The following is a 17015-nucleotide window of genomic DNA, read 5'->3' as shown; positions in this document are numbered from 1 at the left end:
TTTCCTCAACTGTAGGGTTGGGTTCTTTTAGGAATTAAGAAAATAAAAGCGGCGCCTGAACCATCTGCCAGCGAGCGCCGCGGAGGGGCTGCAAGCGCAGCGGTGGGGGGACAGAGGGGATCGAGGCCCCCCTCCGCTCTCCCCGTTCCCACACCGCCCCATCCCCGCACCCAGCACCCTCCAGCTCCTGCCAAAGCTCTCGCTGGGCCGACTCCCCGGCTTCGAGAGAGGGGAGGAAGCCCCCGAAGGAGCTGGCGACGGGGGCGAGCGAGGGACTCGCCACCTGCGGGGGCTGCGCAGGGCGAGCGGGCGGCGTTCGGGGGACGGGCGGCAGAGCCCGGAGCCGCTCGGCTCAGTCCCCGCCGGCACCGGCACCGGCACCGACACCGACACCGACACCGACACCGACACCGACACCGACACCGACACCGACACCGGGAGCCTGTCCGGGGGAGGCTCCCACGCCGCCGCGCCCCCCCCCCCCCCCGGGCTCCGAGCGCCCTGCCCGGTCCCCGCCCCGAGGTGCCCGCACCCCCCGGCTCCTCCGCTCGAGCTCCCCCGTGCGCCCTGCCCCGGGAGCCGGCGGCGGCGCTCCCGGCGCTGTCCCCGTCCCCGTCCCCGTCGCAGCCCGCACCGGCCATGCCGGGACCGCGGCGGGTACGCCCGGCCGTGCTGCTGCTGCTCGGGGCTCTGCTGGTCGCCGACCTCTACTTCCACCTGTGGCCGCGGGCGCGGCGGGAGCTGGGCAAGGTCTCCCCGGGCTGCCCCTGCCCCGCGCCCCCCGCGCCGCTCCCCCGCGCCCCCCGCGCCGCCCCCGCGCTGCGCCGCCTCTTCGCCCACCCGCTGTACCGCGCCGCCCCGCCGGGCCCCGCCGAGCCGCTGCTGGGCGCCCGCGAAGCCCTGCGCTACTACCGGCGGAAGGCGGCTCGATGGAACAGGTGCGTCCCGCAGCCGCGGAACCCCCGCGCTCCGCACCGCGCGTCCCCCGCGCCGGCGGCTCCTGGGCACCCCCGCACCGCCCGCACGGCCCTTTCCTGGGCAGCTCCTGCGCGCCTCCTTCCCCGGCAGCCCTTTCCCGGCTGCTTCCTGCGCGTCCCTTTCTTGAGCACCCCGTGTACCGGCATCTGCTGGCGCTGCTTTCCCGGGTATCTCCCGGGCACCTCCTTCCCCGGCACCCCCTTCCCATGTATCTCCTTCCCCGGCACCCCCTTCCCGTGTATCTCCTTCCCCGGCACCCCCTTCCCGGGTATCTCCTTCCCCGGCACTCTCTTCCCGTGTATCTCCCGGGTTCCCTTTTCCTGGGTATCTCCTGGGCACTCCCTTCCTGCACAATCGGCTCCTGGGCACCCTCCTACCGGGCACCCCTGGCATGATTCCTCGCTTCCTGGGCACCCCTTTCTTGAGCACCCGCTGCACCGGCATCTCCTGGCCGTCCCCTTCCCGGGTGTCCTCTGAGCACCCCTCCATGAGCGCCCCTTTCCCGGGTATCTCCTGGACAGCACTTTGCTGGGAGCCCCCCGCACGGGGACACATTGGCGTCTCCCTGAATGGTCACTCCCTGCCTGGGCACCCCTTTTTTTGGATGCCCGCCATGCATTGGGATCTCTTGAGCACCCCATTCCCAAGCACCCTGTGTGAAGGCACGGCTGCCCTGGCATCCCCTGGGCACACTCACCAGGCACTCCCTGCATGGGCACCTCCTGCTCAGCTCTCCTAGGCACCCCTCCCCTGCTCAAGCACCCCCTTGGGACCCCCGGTCCAGCTCTGTGCCCTCACCCTCACCCCTCCAGCCCCCCACGGGCTGAGGGGCTCTGCTGCTCCTTCCTGGGGTGCCTCCCACCCTGCTCCACTGCCAGAGCCCCAGGAAAAGGAGCCCCCAGCTCAGAGCTCTCTTCTTGCTGCCTCTCCCAGCACCAGCAAGAAAATTTCGTCGTCCCCTGCTCCTGGGTGGGACTGTCACTGCCCTGGGGGGGACAGTGACCCTCAGCACCAGCTCCAAGCATGGGTTATGTTCCTTGAATCCCCGATGTAACCCCCTTTTCCCAAGGGTTGGAAGCATACAGCACCCCAATCTGCTCCCTGCACCCCAAGGACTTTTCCACTCACGCACAAACTCGGATACAGCAGAGCACAGAGCTCCCGGAGTGCTGAGCTCACGGCGTCACCTCACCGTCCCCTCTGGGGACAGGACACCTGCACCCCCACGGACACCACCGCAGGGACCCCTGTCCTGGCACCTCCCCACCGCCCAGCTTTGCTTTCCAGCACGGGAGCAGCCCCCGCCCCTCCGGTGGCCTGTGCGGTGTGTGCTGAGCTGCACAGGCAGGATTCCACAGCTCCTGCTCTCTCCGTCTCCATGCCTGTTCCTCCTGTTTCTGTGGGATTCACCCCGTGCTGGCTCCGTGAGAGATCTGCTGGAGGAGAGCATGGGAAGCGATAATGGGAGGAACAGGGAATGACCTTCACGGCCTGAGCAGCACCAGGGTCTGGAACCACCTTTGTGCTCAGCCAGGGCCACCCCTCGCTCCAGTCTGGATCCATTTGGATTCTTTGTCACGGCCATGAGTGCCCTTCCACAGGCTGGCAGGAGCAGGGCTTGCTCCTGGGGATTCATCTGGGTTTGCTGGATTTAACTTCAGCTGGGCAATCTTTTTAAAAATAAGTTAAAAAGAAGTCACAGCACTTGAAACCCATGGATGGTGGCTTCGAGTATCCCTGGCTGTGCCACAGACCCACCCTGGGTGCATCTTCTCGGAGCTGAGCGCTGCCTTCTGAAGACATCAGGATTTGGGTACCAAGGTGGATGTTTCCCAAGCCAAATCCCGGTGGGAATGGGGGACGTAAACCAAAGCAGCTCAGGGCTTGGTGGCACCATCAGAAGCCCTGAGCACTTGCTGCAGCCTCACCTGCAGGACACTGAGAAGGCTGCACTCCCCGATTTCATTCACCACTCTGTTAAGACATGGAGTTTGTGATGAAGCCATGGCTGCCCCAAGGTTTGGCCGTGGTGTGGCTGGGAGGAACACCGTGATGCCATTTGTCCTTGACTGAGTTTGCTTTGCACCTCCAGGAAGGAAAGGAAGGCAGAGTATTGATTATCCCTCAGTCACTCTGAAATAAAACATATGATGCTCATAAGTGGGTGAAACCTCCAGAGAGCACAGGCTGAGGTGACACAACCACTCCTGCAAGAACCTGCCAACAATCCTCAGTGCTGCAAATCGAACGTATAATCAGGTGCCACTTGCCAGAGCTGATGGATTTTATAAGATTGTTGATTTGCTGTGGGCACGGAGGAATTCCTGCCCCACCAGGAGCACTGCAGAGCCCGTGTCCTCTGGTGTGCCCAGGGCAGGCTCCTCGTGAGACACAGGAATCCACGGCTTTCTCTCCCACTCCATGGGTTCAACAAAGCCTGAAGAGCAAGAAGTCCACAGCAGCTCCACATCCCAAGCCAGGCAGCAGAGTTCAGGGCTGTGTCCATGGGCATCCTCTCCCCATTTCTCCATCTCCCGTGGGTGTGGCTGTTGGCAGAGCAGCTTTGGGAGCAGCAGGACGCTCCTCTTGAGTGGAACAAGCTGCAGTTTAACCCCGTTCCTCCAGCACAGCGTGTCTGCCTTCATTTCTGCGGCCAGATGGGCCTCAGCTGGACAGGGACTCTGCCAGCTGGAGCGGCCCCAGGACACGTCCTGGGGGGATATCCACGGCCAGAGCCTGTCCTCCTCCACGGGGCTCCCTGCAAACTGGCTGCTGCCCATCCCTGTCCGCTCCCAGCCCCTCAGTCAGGACCAGCAGTTTGATTGCAGGATGCAGAACCAGCTGGAGAGACCGATGGGGACGCAGGAAGGAAACGCACACACACAAAAAAAAACCAGCCCCAAAACATCCACAACTCCTCAAAACTGAAGAAAATCCCTTAAAAACTCCAGAGCTTATTTTTCTCCTTGAAGGAGCAGCGTCAAAACCCCAAACTCAGACACTGCCTGAGCAGCGTCACCCCGTGCTGTGCCTCCCTCCCAGCCCAGCAGAGAGCTGAAAGCCAGGGCAACCCCAGGGCTATTTATAGCTGGGTAGAAATGAACCCTGTTTTTATATCATTATGCCTTTTGCAGAGATCTGGTTTTTTCCAGGGAAATATTTCAGGAATCCTGGAGGCATCGGGGAGGCACAGAGAGCTGTGTTTTGGGTTGAAAGGCTGGGAAGGGACTGGCTCAGCCTGGGCAGGGACCATGTGGATGCGGGGCTGGGATCTGCTTCCCCTTGCATAACCACTGCATTTTTTTCCCCCTCAGTAATGCCTTGCTCGCTGCCACCCTTGGGGGAACAGGCTGTGTGCAGGGCAGGCAGGAGAGCAAATATGGTAAAATATTTGGGCAGCTTCCCGAGGGAAAAATCCTGAGTCATTCCTGCCCATCGCGCTGGGGTTTCTTGTCCCTGGCTGCGGCAGGGTTAAGGTTGTGCCTCACTCATCCATGGCAAACCCGGTGCAGGGCAGCGGGCTGGGGTGTCCAGGGCACTGCTGCTGGAGCTGATGGCATTCCAGGGCCACATCCTCGTGCACAGGGAATTTTCTGCCTCCTTTGCAGGCAGCCTGAGCAAAGAGCTGGTGTGGAAGTGCTCCAGCTTCCCTCTGACCGTGCACACGTGGACGTCACGCTATGCCTGACCCAGGCTGATGGAAAGACAAACAAAGCGGGAGAGGGAGCAGGCTCCCGTGAGCTGCACATCCGACCTGTCTCTCCAGTTCCTAGATGTGTCCCAGGATCCTACAGGAACACCTCTGGGAGAGTTCATCCCCTTGCCCACAGCCAGATTACCCACGCTGCTTGGCCTGCTTGGATGGAGAGGGGTGATGGAAAATTCCCAACCAAACCCCAGCTGCTGGGCTGAGCAGGGAAAGAGAAGAGCCACCAGCACCCAGGAGCCCTGTCCAGTGCCCAGAGCCATTCCTTGGCTGATAAATGCCTTGCTCAGGCTCTGGATGGGGTCTGGCTGGGCACGTGGCACTTCCCCTTCTCCAGCCACCCCATGCCAGCCTCGGTTAATGTCCTGCTCCTTATCAGCCCCCAGCTCCTGTTTGCTTTTGTGGATGGATCCTGGCTCTTTCAGTGTAAACTGACCTGCAGGACTGGCTGCTGCATGCACGGGCTGGACAATGTTAATGAGAAACCAAAGCGCCGTCCTCGGCTGGCTGCATTCAGCGGCCTTTCAGTCCCACAGTCCCAGCCCTGGAGCTCTCGAGGTTGAGGAAAATGCTGATCGAGTGGGGAGGTGGTTTGGGGTTATTACTGAACCTGGGAGGCTCCTTCAGCTCCACCTACCAAAAAAGGATGGGGTTGAACCTTGATTTTTAGAGATCGTGGGCAGGATGCTGCCAGGTGACCTCGTAGTGCCCCTGCTCACGGTGAATTTGGTCACAGAGGCAATCTGTAGCTTTCAGTGATTTTTTTTTTTTCCCCCTTCCTGGGACCTCCAGCCTCAGGGAAAAACCCCTCAGAGATGGACAGACACTCTGACCATCCCAGCCACCTCCCCCTGCCTCAGTTTCCCCTGCTCTGCTCCTGGCACCCTCCCCACTCCCCGGCAGACCCCAGGCTCGGAGAAGGGAGGTTTCCCACCCCGCGGCTCGTGCTCATCCGCAGACCCTCTCTCTCGCAGGAGACACAGGCTCTACCGGGAGGAGCTGAACCTGACCTCCCCGGCGGCGCCGCTGCCGCTGCGGCCCGAGGCCGGCTGGCTCCAGTTCCACCTGGGAATCAGCCGGGATGGGCTCTACCCGCGCTCCAGCCCCGCCGTCAGCAGGCTGCTGCGGGACATGCAGCAATTCCCCACCATCGGCGCCGGTGAGCATCCTCCTGCCGCGGGAATGGGATTGGGATGGGATGGGATGGGATGGGATGGGATGGGATGGGATGGGATGGGATGGGATGGGATGGGATGGGATGGGATGGGATAGGGTTGGGGATGGGATGGGATGGGATGGGATGGGATGGGATGGGATGGGATGGGATGGGATGGGATGGGATGGGGATGGGGATGGGGATGGGATGGGATGGGATGGGATGGGATGGGATGGGATGGGATGGGATGGGATGGGATGGGATTGGGATGGGGATGGGGGCGGCTGCCTGGGGCTGTGAGGCTCTGGCCCTCCCTGCCTGCAGCCTGGGGCAGGGGTCAGTGCAGCAATGCACCCCTTCATTAGCAGGTGTTCCCATAGCAGGAGATGTTTGAGTTACACCCCTGATCTTATAAGGCAAAAAGAACCGGAAGCTTCGATGCTCCTCTCACCACAATTGTCCCGGTTCCAGCACGAAGGCGGTGTTGGACAGTTCGAGCTGTACCTCAAGGGCTGTAGTTGTTTCTCTTGGGCAGCATGCCAAAAACCCCTCCTAGATCTTAAAGGAGAGCACAGAGACTCTTGAGGCATCTTTGGGGTGTCCTAGTAGGAGTGAGGGACTTTCCTGCACTTTGCTCGCCTTATTTCACCCTTGTTTTGTATGGTTTCTTATTTTCATCGTAATTAAAACCTTTTGCTTTTCCAAACACCCCGGATCACGCCACCCTGCTGTTTTTATGAGCCATTTCTCAGGCTGCTGGCGACCCTCGGGGAGTGATGCACCTGCGGGAGGCTCGCAGCATTCTGGCCTCCCGTAAAATGCATGGGGTCAGCAGCGAGAGATGGAGCCTGGCGGGCTCTCACTGCTCCTCCTGCCCTTGCAGACTACAGCCAGGACGAGAAGGCGCTGCTGGGAGCCTGTGACTGCAGCCAGAGTGAGTGTGGCACTCGGGGTCCCCACGTGCCATCGCCTGGGCTGGCCCCAGTCCCCGACTCCTCCATCCTCCCCTCGGCCAGGGAAATGCCAAGCTCCTTCTGCTCCCTCCCATTAACCCCCACCACCCCAGCAGAGGCCGGGATCACAGAGCATGAAATTATTTCAGCTGGAAAAGTGCTCTAAAAGGATGGAGCCCATCCCAAGGGCCACCTCCAGACTTTATTTTTTTAACACCCAGGGGTGATAATTCAACACCCCGGGGTGATAACAGTGGGTTCGATGTGGGTATCAGGACACCAGTACACCACTGGTTTCTGCTGGGGAGGGAGGAAAAAGTCCCCAGTGGGATGTAATAGAGCACTGCTGGGAGAGAGGCTGAAGGGAAATCTTCTCTACGGCACAAGGGGGAGAAGGAAAATAAATGGAAAGAGAGAGAGAGAGAGAGGCGCAGCTGGAAGGAGTGATGGGATGGATCACAGGGTTGGAAAGCCAGGTTGTGCTGGGGTGGGTAACTGGGGTGTTTCCAGGCAGTTACCATCCCGTTTCCCAGCAGTTACCATCCCATTTCCATTCAGTTACCATCTCATTTCCCAGGAGTTAACACTCCCTTTCCCAGGAGTTATCCCATTTCCCTGGAGTCACCATCCCATTCCCATTCAGTTACCATCCCATTCCCATTCAGTTACCATCCCATTTCCATTCAGTTACCATCCCATTTCCCAGCAGTTACCATCCCATTCCCATTCAGTTACCATCCCATTTCCCTGGATTTACCATCCCATTTCCCAGCAGTTAACACTCCCTTTCCTCCCCAAGTCGTGAAGCCCAGCGGTGTGCACCTGAAGCTGGTCCTGAGGTTCCAGGATTTTGGGAAAGCCATGTTCAAGCCCATGAGGTAAGGCCAGCAGAGCCCCCCGAGCCCCTGCAGGGAGGGCTGGGACCTTCCACCCCTCAGCCAGACCTTCCCCTCTGCCCTCAGCCACCTGGGCAGAGTGTTCCATGGTATTTCGTTATTCTTGGCTGCTCACACCATCCCGGGAGCACACATGGATAAACACACCGCTGTTGGTGTTGGAAGTTTCTCCATTCATGGGTGCCAGGTGGAGAAGGACCTTGGGACACTTGTTCTCCTGAGGTCTTTGCCGTCAGGGACTGCTCATTGCTTCAGCAGACTTTGGGGCTTACCCTGTATTTCCTTGGATTCCCCAGAGCGTTTCCAAGGAACAGCCATCGAGCAGGGGGTTTAAATCGCTTCTGCTCTTATTTGCAGCCCCCTGGGACTCTTCACATCCCTCCCCTCTCACGTTACTGTCCCTGTGTGAGCAGAGCAGCTGGCAGCACGTGGGCTGGGATAACATCCTCACTCCAAAGGCAGCCAGCTCCTCTCCCCCAGGTTTCCATCCACCTCTGCCCAGTGTCCATCAGGTTCTGGAGGGGAAGGAAAGCATCCACGCCCTGCTGAGCCAGGAGGGCTTTCCTGTGTCCTGCAGCTGCCTGGGAGGCTGAGCATCAGATTCCAGTTCTGCAGATACCGGGGCACTGTGTGACAGCCAGAAAATTGAATTAAATGAGTTCCCACCTCAGGGATAGGAGAGCATCACACCTGAGCCCTCCTCTGCCTCCAGGGGGTGTGACAAACCTGCCTGAAACTTTGTCCTAAAGGGGTCGAAGCTCTTGCTCAGGCAGATGTAAAGCCCCCAGGCAGCTCTTCTGCCTCGCTGGCACCACCAGGGTGCGAGTGCTGCTCCCTGGCACGGCGAGCCGCGGCCCCAGCTGGGCACTGAGCACTTGTGGCCGCACAAGAGCTGTCCCTGGGTGCACTGTCCCTGTGCCACCACTCGGTGCCCAGGCTGCCCAGCAGCTCGCTGAGGCTCACCCCCTGCTTCCTCCCAGGCAGAGACGCGAGGAGGAGACTCCTGAGGACTTTTTCTACTTCGTGGACTTCCAGCGGCACAACGCGGAGATCGCCGCCTTCCACCTGGACAGGTAGGGCCTGTCCCAGCCCCTGCCTCCCCTGCCCACCAGGGCTTTGGGAAAAGCTGTTTGGGAAAAGCCCTGCAGAGCACAGAGGAGGGGTGGCTCTGCAGCACCCTCCAGTAGCTGGGGTGTTATTTGGGGAAGGAGTGGCTCTGGATGTCACCTGACATCCCAGAGCCAGCTTTGCCTTGGCCACTGCATGAGAGCAGGTGCAGTCCGGGCTGGAACAGGTCAGATTGTCACCTGGCTGTCACACGTTGTCCCTCCCCTGCACCCAGGTGCGGAGCTGAGCTCTGGGCACAGCCTGGGCGCCCTCCCGGTGAGGGAGGCACACACCCAACCAGCACTCAGGGCGTGCTTTGGGTTGATCAGCTGCAGCGATGCAGTTTTAAGTCCTCAGATAATGAGCAATTAACCTGGCACCTCTCCCCGGCAGGGTGCGTGTTTAATAAAATCAAAAGGTCCCCTCTCAGAAGATGAGGGCAGCAGCCTTTCTCTCCTCGGTGGGATGGACACTGACCACCAGCGGAAGGAGATCCCTGATGGTCAGGGTGGGTGGGGGGTCTCCAGTTCCCACAGGATAAGCAGGTCTAAATCAAGTCCTGGAGCTCAGACTCTGAGAAGGGGAACAAAGGGAGCTGGATTCCCTTCCCAGTTCTGCCCCAACATCCCCACAGCGACTCTGCTTGACTCAGCCACCACCACCTCGCCCCTGCAGCTCCACCGCCACAAAAATGAAGCCAGACTGCTTTTGTGAAGTGCTTTGTGGTTTTTTAGAGCTGAAAGATGCTGGACAAAAGCAAATATATTTTTCTCTCTAAACATTGCTCAATAAGTAACAGGCTAAATCCCGTTCTGTGCCCAATTCCCAGGAGCAGAGGGCATTACCCACGGAGCCAAGCGGAGCATTAGCCAGTTCAGCCCGTGTTACTGACTCAGCAACCAGCAGCAGCTTCCCCCTGACTGCCAGGAATGCTTTCCTGCCTTAGGCCCTGAGGTTTTTAAGATTATTTTTGAGGAATTAACTGGGTGTGAGTACCTCTGGAGGAGGGGGTGCCTCCTCAGCCACGCTGTACCAGGATCAACATCTCTGCTCCGTGTCAAACCAACGCTGCAGGAGGGCCTGACGGGCGGCTTTGGCCCTTGGAGGACCCTGTTCATGTGCAAAGGGATGGGAGAAACCAAGGCAGTGTTAGGGAAAGAGACAGGAATGCTGGAGAACATCCAGATTGTTCCAGGCAGCAGCTATTAAAATACCAAAACCCCGACGGAGCCGCACTTTGGCCCAGGGTGGCTTTTTGCTGGAAAGAGTCTGGGTGCAGTGAGCTCCTGGTTCGCCGGTGGAAGGGGCGAGGGCAGCACCTGCAGCAACATCCCTTGGCACCATCCCCTGTCCCCGCCCTGTGCAGGATCCTGGATTTCCGGAGGGTGCCACCCACAGTGGGGAGGTTGATCAATGTCACCAAGGAGATCCTGGAGGTCACCAAGAACGAGGTCCTGCAGAGCGTCTTCTTCGTCTCACCAGGTGGGCTTGGCTTGGCTGGGGATGAGCCCAGTTGTGGTCCCAATTATCTTTAGTGTCCCTTCACACCCAGCCCAAAGCTGTGGTGTTCCACGGTGGGAGGAAGGGCAGGGGCTGCAGGACTCGTGCTGTGGTGCAGAAATGAAATTCTTGGGTTAAACATGCACCAAGTCACATTAATCAAATGGTTGCAGCAGAGGTTTCCTCTCCCGACCTCCAGCTGGAATCATCTACCAGATCTACTCATGTGGCCTTTTTTCATAGCTTTTCCCTTAGCACAGGACCCAAATCTCTGATTTGGCAGGCTGACATCCATGACATGGGTGCTTTGGGTTTTACCTTGGTTTTTTTCAGATTCCCCAGAGCGTTTCCATGAAACAGCCATCAAACAGGGGTTTTAAATTGCTCTGCGCTCATTTGCAGCCCCTTGGGACCCCTCCCATCTGTTCCCCATCACTTTACCATCCCTGGCACAAGAAACAATCACCGTCCCACGGTGGGGAAGGGCTCGGCTCTGCCCACCCTGCACCCTCCTGGGGACCACGGCCCCTTTCCCCCGTTCTCTGCTCTCCTCCCAGCCAGCAACGTCTGCTTCTTCGCCAAGTGCCCGTACATGTGCAAGACGGAGTACGCCGTGTGTGGGAACCCTCACCTCCTGGAAGGCTCCCTCTCCGCCTTCCTGCCATCCCTCAACCTGGCCCCACGGCTCTCCATCCCCAACCCATGGATCCGCTCCTACTCCTTCGATGGAAAAGAGGAGTAAGTGGGTAAATGAGGCTGCTTCCCACATCTGCACTGCAGGGTACAGCCTGCAGAAAGAGCCCAGGCAGAGGAATCAGAGAGCCCATAATTAGTGTAATAATTAGTGGAATAGCCCTTAAAACCTGGGCATTGGCTGTGTTTGAATTCCAGTCTCCTGCATGCACAAGCGGAGATTTGTTTTTATTTCCGCCTCCTTTGCATCTTCACGGGGAAAATGGGTTTGGGGGAACTTTTGGGATGTGGCAGCAGCAGCTGAGGGTGTCTGGCCTCCTCCATCTCCTGCAGGTGGGAAGTGAATCCACTCTACTGCAACACAGTGAGGGAGATCTACCCCTACAGCAATAGCAACCGGCTGCTCAACATCGTGGACATGGCCATATTCGACTTCCTAATAGGTAATGATGCAGGGGAAAGGATATTCCTTCCTTCCTTCCTTCCTTCCTTCCTTCCTACCTTCCTTCCTACCTTCCTTCCTACCTTCCTACCTCCCTCCCTCCCTCCCTCAGCCCCTCCAATGTGGGGGCACAGGGGAGCCCCCCCAGGCTCACCTGGAAAGGGGAAAGCAGCATCTTGGGCACTTCCCAGCATGGCAACAAATGTTCCATGCAGATCTGAAAGCAAGCTTGGGATAATTCAGGAAATTCCCTGCAAGGGGAACTCTGTCCCTGTGTGTGCCCTTTGCCAGGGAACATGGACCGGCACCACTACGAGATGTTCACCAAGTTTGGGGACGATGGCTTCCTCCTGCACCTGGACAACGCCAGAGGGTGAGGCAGCGGGAGGAGGCCGGGGAGGGGCCAAGGAGGAGGGCAGGCTCTGAACTCTGCTTCACCCCCAGGTTTGGGCGCCATTCCCACGACGAGATCTCCATCCTGGCTCCGCTCTCCCAGTGCTGCATGTAAGTTCCAGCTGCACTTTCCTTCCCAGGAGCGTCGGCGTCCCCGCTGGCACTGGGGAAGTCACCCAGGCCTGGCTCCGTCCTGCAGCTCCAGGAGAACCCTGCGAATCCCAGCCAAGGGGTGGGCTGGGTGCTGGAGCATGGGAATCACAAGTGGAAGAGCATTCGCTGCTAGACACTGTCCGTTGGATCAAACCCTTCCAGAAAGTTCTAACAGCCTTTCCCATCAACATGAGGTGCTCTCAGGAAGCACAGAAAGCTCCGTCCAAAATCCTGGCGGAACTTTGATGCACTTGATCAAGTTTCCTCTTCTCGTGGCATGAAGGAGAAGCTCACAAATTTAACCCAATGTTCCCCCTTCATTAATCCACATAAATCAGCAGCTGAAAGTTAAATTTAAGAGGCAGAAGCAGCTGCTCTTCCCTGGGGTTTCTCTTCTGGAGATGTGGAGCCTTTTTCCTTGCTCTACCTGCTCCTTCTCCCCCTTGGGGTGGTAACTGCACTCTCCCCACACACCTTTAATTCCAAGAACTGTTATTTGCACTCAGCGAAGTGTTTTCATTTCTAATTGCAGGCTTGCAGGGAATCCTTCTCTCGAAATTTTGTGCAGTTTGAAATTAACTCTGCCTCTTAATTTGACCTGCATACCGTAATATCCACAGGTCACATCATTCCTATTCTTCCAGATCCACCTCCCAGAAACTCCTCTTAATTTAATTCTTGTAAAAGGCAGTGGTAAGAGGACCTGAACACCTTGCATTATGCAAACTAGGGCCAGGAACAGCATAAAAACAACTCGTGCTGCCTGAGGGAGGCACACAAACCCTCATTTCCCACAAGAGCCGATCCATTCGGAGTGGGAGAGCACCTGAAACCACTTGGAAAGGAAGGGAAGAGGTTTTACTTGAGTAAGCACACGGAGGCCACAAATTTCAGCCTGCCCTGACCAACAGGCTGGACTCAGCCCACCAAGTCACCTCCTTGCCCCGACACCAAGCTGAGCCATGGAAAGCTTCTCCAGCCGCTCCAACCGGGAGCGCTGGGAGCACAGGGATGCTGGGAGCAGGCTGCTTCCTTCCCTGTTAAACACATCCACCTCATTCCCAGCTGAGTTCTCCTCCAAGTCTGCTTCCAGCAGATCGGGGTCCGTTTTTTGCTGCCTCTCCCAGCTCCCAGCCCCACGCGCTGAAGCCTGCAGGTCTCCTCTCCCAGACCACGAGTGGCACCAACGCAGCCACGCCGTGAGATGGTCCTTCCCCTGAGAGCATCCAGCCCCTCCTGGAGGCACAGCCAGGCCTGAAAGCAGCCCCAGGCTGCCTGCTGAAGTCCCTGGAAGGCTCGGGGTGAAAGGTTCAGCAGTTCAGCACAGCCAGCGGGTCACAGCCCCCGTGGGACTGGAGCTGGGTCAGCGGCATTTCCATCTCGGCCCCGTCCGTGCTCGCTCTGTTTGTTGTGTAAGTGTTCCAGCCCTCAGTCAGCTGCTCCCCACGGGTCACAGCAGCCTGCTCTCCACCTCCAAGCGCTGTTGGGACCAGAGCAAACACAGCTGGTGTTTACCCACAGCAGCTCCCGGGCCGGCCCTGCCTCGAAGGACAGCGCGCAACACAGATGCTCCTTCGCATCTGCTCTGGGCACAGCTTTCGCTGGCAGCAGCAGCAGTGGCAGCGCCTCACAGCTGGGCTTTAAAGCTTCCTTGTCAGCCCTCACACTTGATCTATTGATTATTTATTTTATTTAATTTTATTTTCTTCAGGAATTTTCATTATTAATGCGGGAAGGTGATGCCTGCCCCTGTGGCTGCGGCATCCTCCTTCCCTTGCGCTACAGGCACACTGCCCACACACACCTCGCTCAGCAACTCCTGATTTAGATTGGATATCAGGGATATTTTTTTCCTGGAAAGGGTTGTAAAACATTGGAATAGGCTCCCCAGGGAAATCGTGGAGTCACCATCCCTGGAATTCTTCAAACGATGTGTGGATGTGGCACTTGGGGACATGGTTTGATGGTGCTGGGACAGCAGTTGGACTTGATGATCATAAAGGTCTTTTCCAACCTTGGGGGCTGTCCCCAGCACCTGGAACAGCCACAACCCTTTCCCAAACTGCACGTGGCCTGTTGGAGCTGCAGAGATCCAGATCAACATTCCCAGTGGATGCGCTGGGTGAACAACAGCCTACAAATACAAATCCTTGAGCTGCCAAGAATGGATCTGACTACACCTTTTTCCGCCTGGAAATTCTGACCAGGCTAAATCCAAATGGTTCCATAAACATGGTCCACTTTGTTTCCAAGATTTAAAGGGCAGTAACTACAATCACTGATTCATTTCAGTATTATACGTGCTGAAGTCAACACATTTCTGCTGAGGATTAAACAAATGATTTCAGAATACTTCATTTCATGCCCAGAAGCATTCCAAGACTGCAGCTTTTCATCCCATTTTCTGTCAAAGCAAATCACATTTGAATCTCAGTACCCCCTAAGGTGAAAAGTCACAGTTACATCAGTTCCAGGAAATATTCCCTCTTCTTGCTCAGAGTTTTTGACAGAAGGTATTTTCTCATTCATGTCTTTTCATCTACCTCCCGCTCTGCTGCAGTCTCATAAATGTAATCCTTGGGGAGATGGCACCACCCTGCAGGAACCTGGGGAACGGGGTCATCTCTGACTCACTCACTACTGAGAACTTCAGTCATGTTTTTCTCTCTGCTGGCAGAAATTTGCAGTACAAATACTCTGGGAAAACAAAGGAAGAAGTAGAAGTTGCTGGGAAAACAAAAATGCGTTACCTTCCAAAATTAAAATTAAAGATCTTTAGTTCAAAACTTCTTTAAATTTCTTCACCCATCTCTGCCCTCCTGCTGTCAAGGAGCTCAGCTGCTCTTGCTGGCAGGGATTAAACTGTCGATTTCTGATTTTTTCCAGAATAAAGAGAACGACGCTGCTGCGACTGCGGCTCTTGGCGGAGCCCGAGTACCGGCTCAGCGACGTGATGAGGGAATCCCTGCTGCAGGACCCCCTGGCCCCTGTGCTCACCGAGCCCCATCTCCTGGCCCTGGACAGACGGCTGCAGCTCATCCTGGACGCTGTGGGGAAGTGCATCGACACCTTTGGAGAAGCCACGGTGGTGGCCAACGACACGGCGCAGCCCCAGAGCGCCGCGGCGCACAGAGCCAAGCTGGACACCTAAACAGAGCTCAGAGCCAGGAGAAACCCTGCAAGGCAAGTGGCAGCTCCAGCAGCTGCTCACTTCCACCTACAGACATTGCAGAGACTGGGAGGAAATTTCAGCTCAAGAATGACACTGGGCTGCTGTGCTGGTGTTTAACCAGAGCTCCTGCGCTCGGCCAGCGCGCTGGTGTGCCTGCAGCAGATCCTCGCACCCCACGCACTGCTCTGGGGTGAAAAAGCTGTGATCCCCAGATCTGGAGTCGGCCCTGCCCTTGGGAGGGTGAGGGAACACCTGGCCTTGCTTTGCTCAGCCTCCACAGGGGCTCGGTCTTGCTGGAGAAGGACATGAACTCGACCCGAGGATGAGGGTTGAATAAAGAGATGCCAAGAGATTTTCCTCTTATCAAGTCTTTGTTCCATGAGCAGGAATGTGTATTTGAGAAAAAAGCAGCCCTGCTTCACAAGGGCAGCACCTGCCACTGGCACAATCAGGACTTTGGCCCAGCTTGGTCAGAGCAGAGGGCAGCTACACGTGCTCACTGTCAGTGCTGCAGCAGTGTCACCCCAGCCCTGACCCGTGCACGTCACACAGAGCCTCACAGGGCAGTAAAACCACTTCTCTTACCTGCCTGAAGAGCCACTTTGGATATAGAACAGGCAGGTCTGTGTTGTCTTAGACCCCAAGGAAAAAACCCAAACTAAAAAAAAAACACCCTGAAAATCAAACCACTCTGAGACACAGGACTGTATTTACAGGTCAAGAACTCACCCATTTCTGGGGAAAATGTTTTGCCAAAGTGGGGGGAATTTATCTCAGGTCATCTCCTCATATATTTTAAAATCATTTAGGTTGTCATAGTTAGCTGGAAAATAGCAATGGTATCCCATTCTCTCCCCCCTCTCCATGTCTGTGCATTTTGAGGAGATGTAATAGAAACTGGGAACCAAAAAAGCGTGGGGAAGGAGTTACTGTGGGTATTTCAGCTCCCAGTTCACCCTTCACCTCCTAACAACAAGGTTTAAGAATAACTGGATTAGTGAAGCTCTCTTTAATAGCTTTTTCCTTTAACTATTAGGAATTATTACACTGAGCCTTTTGGCAGCCTGGGGAAAGCAGTTGAGAACTCTGTTGATAATTTATCATCCTTAAGGGGGAGAAAAAAGCCAAAAAAACCTCCCCACACCGTAACCAATCTACTAGAAACTTGTTCTAAACTAACATTTAAGTTAAACAAAACCCACCTACAGCACTGCAGACCTTGCAGAGAATCCCAAAATCCCTGTACAAAAGCTGCCAGGCAGCATTTTAACAGGATCCCAGCAGGCTGCTGCACCACCACCAGCTCCCTTTCCCTTGGGCTGGAATTTTGCCTGACCTAAAGAGAGCTCAGTGTCACCAACCAGTGCCTGGGTGATGCAAGGAAGGAACAAAGCTCGTTTTGTTTTCCACATGGGATTGTGCTGCTGCTTCATTTAACGCCACAATAATCTGACAACGCACCTGGCTCCAAGCTGCAAAGCCACGGGAGAGGTGCAGCTCTAACCTGAGTGTGTCCTACAGGTGCCCATTTGTGTGTTTGAGGAACTTTGGAGTGTTTCTTAGTGAGGAAATTCCTCCAGTATATTCTGAGGCCACAAAGCTGAGCAAAAACCCCACACAAACCCCACCAAAAACACCACTCCAGGCTCCTTCAGTCTCTCCCAAATTGTGGCTCTAACAAGTCCTTGCATTTCCAACATTTCAACAGTCTCAAGCAGATTCTTGACCTTTTTACTCTTGTGGATAGAGAACAGATGAAAGTAAGAGGATTTGACTCCCTCTCAGCATGTTTGCTCTCTTGGTTATTTCTGTCCAGGACAACGAATTCCCAAAGTTTTATCTCCCTCTACCGGTGGCTTTTTGTGC

At 56.5% G+C, this 17015-nt stretch overlaps 1 protein-coding gene across 1 annotated transcript; it reads left to right on the top strand.

Moving 5' to 3' along the window:
• The first annotated feature begins 639 nt into the window (after positions 1-639).
• FAM20A (FAM20A golgi associated secretory pathway pseudokinase) lies at positions 640-15583 on the top strand. Its single transcript, XM_040081971.1, has 11 exons — positions 640-938; positions 5659-5843; positions 6724-6774; positions 7593-7671; positions 8670-8762; positions 10163-10278; positions 10854-11034; positions 11323-11432; positions 11723-11804; positions 11876-11935; positions 14864-15583. Exons 1-11 carry the CDS (start codon positions 640-642, stop codon positions 15126-15128), a joined length of 1521 nt encoding a protein of 506 aa, XP_039937905.1. The 3' UTR covers positions 15129-15583.
• Positions 15584-17015: the final 1432 nt, after the last annotated feature.

The sequence above is a fragment of the Hirundo rustica genome, chromosome 18 (genome assembly GCF_015227805.2).
Source record: "Hirundo rustica isolate bHirRus1 chromosome 18, bHirRus1.pri.v3, whole genome shotgun sequence".
Lineage (NCBI taxonomy): Eukaryota > Metazoa > Chordata > Aves > Passeriformes > Hirundinidae > Hirundo > Hirundo rustica.
This window is presented reverse-complemented; position numbering and strand designations above follow the sequence as displayed.

Excerpts from the sequence above, each read along its gene's own strand:
- FAM20A (XM_040081971.1), top strand. The coding sequence starts at position 640 with ATGCCGGGACCGCGGCGGGTACGCCCGGCCGTGCTGCTGCTGCTCGGG. Across the intron at positions 5,844-6,723 it reads ATTCCCCACCATCGGCGCCG|ACTACAGCCAGGACGAGAAG; the intron begins GTGAGCATCCTC and ends CTGCCCTTGCAG. Across the intron at positions 6,775-7,592 it reads AGCCTGTGACTGCAGCCAGA|TCGTGAAGCCCAGCGGTGTG; the intron begins GTGAGTGTGGCA and ends TTCCTCCCCAAG.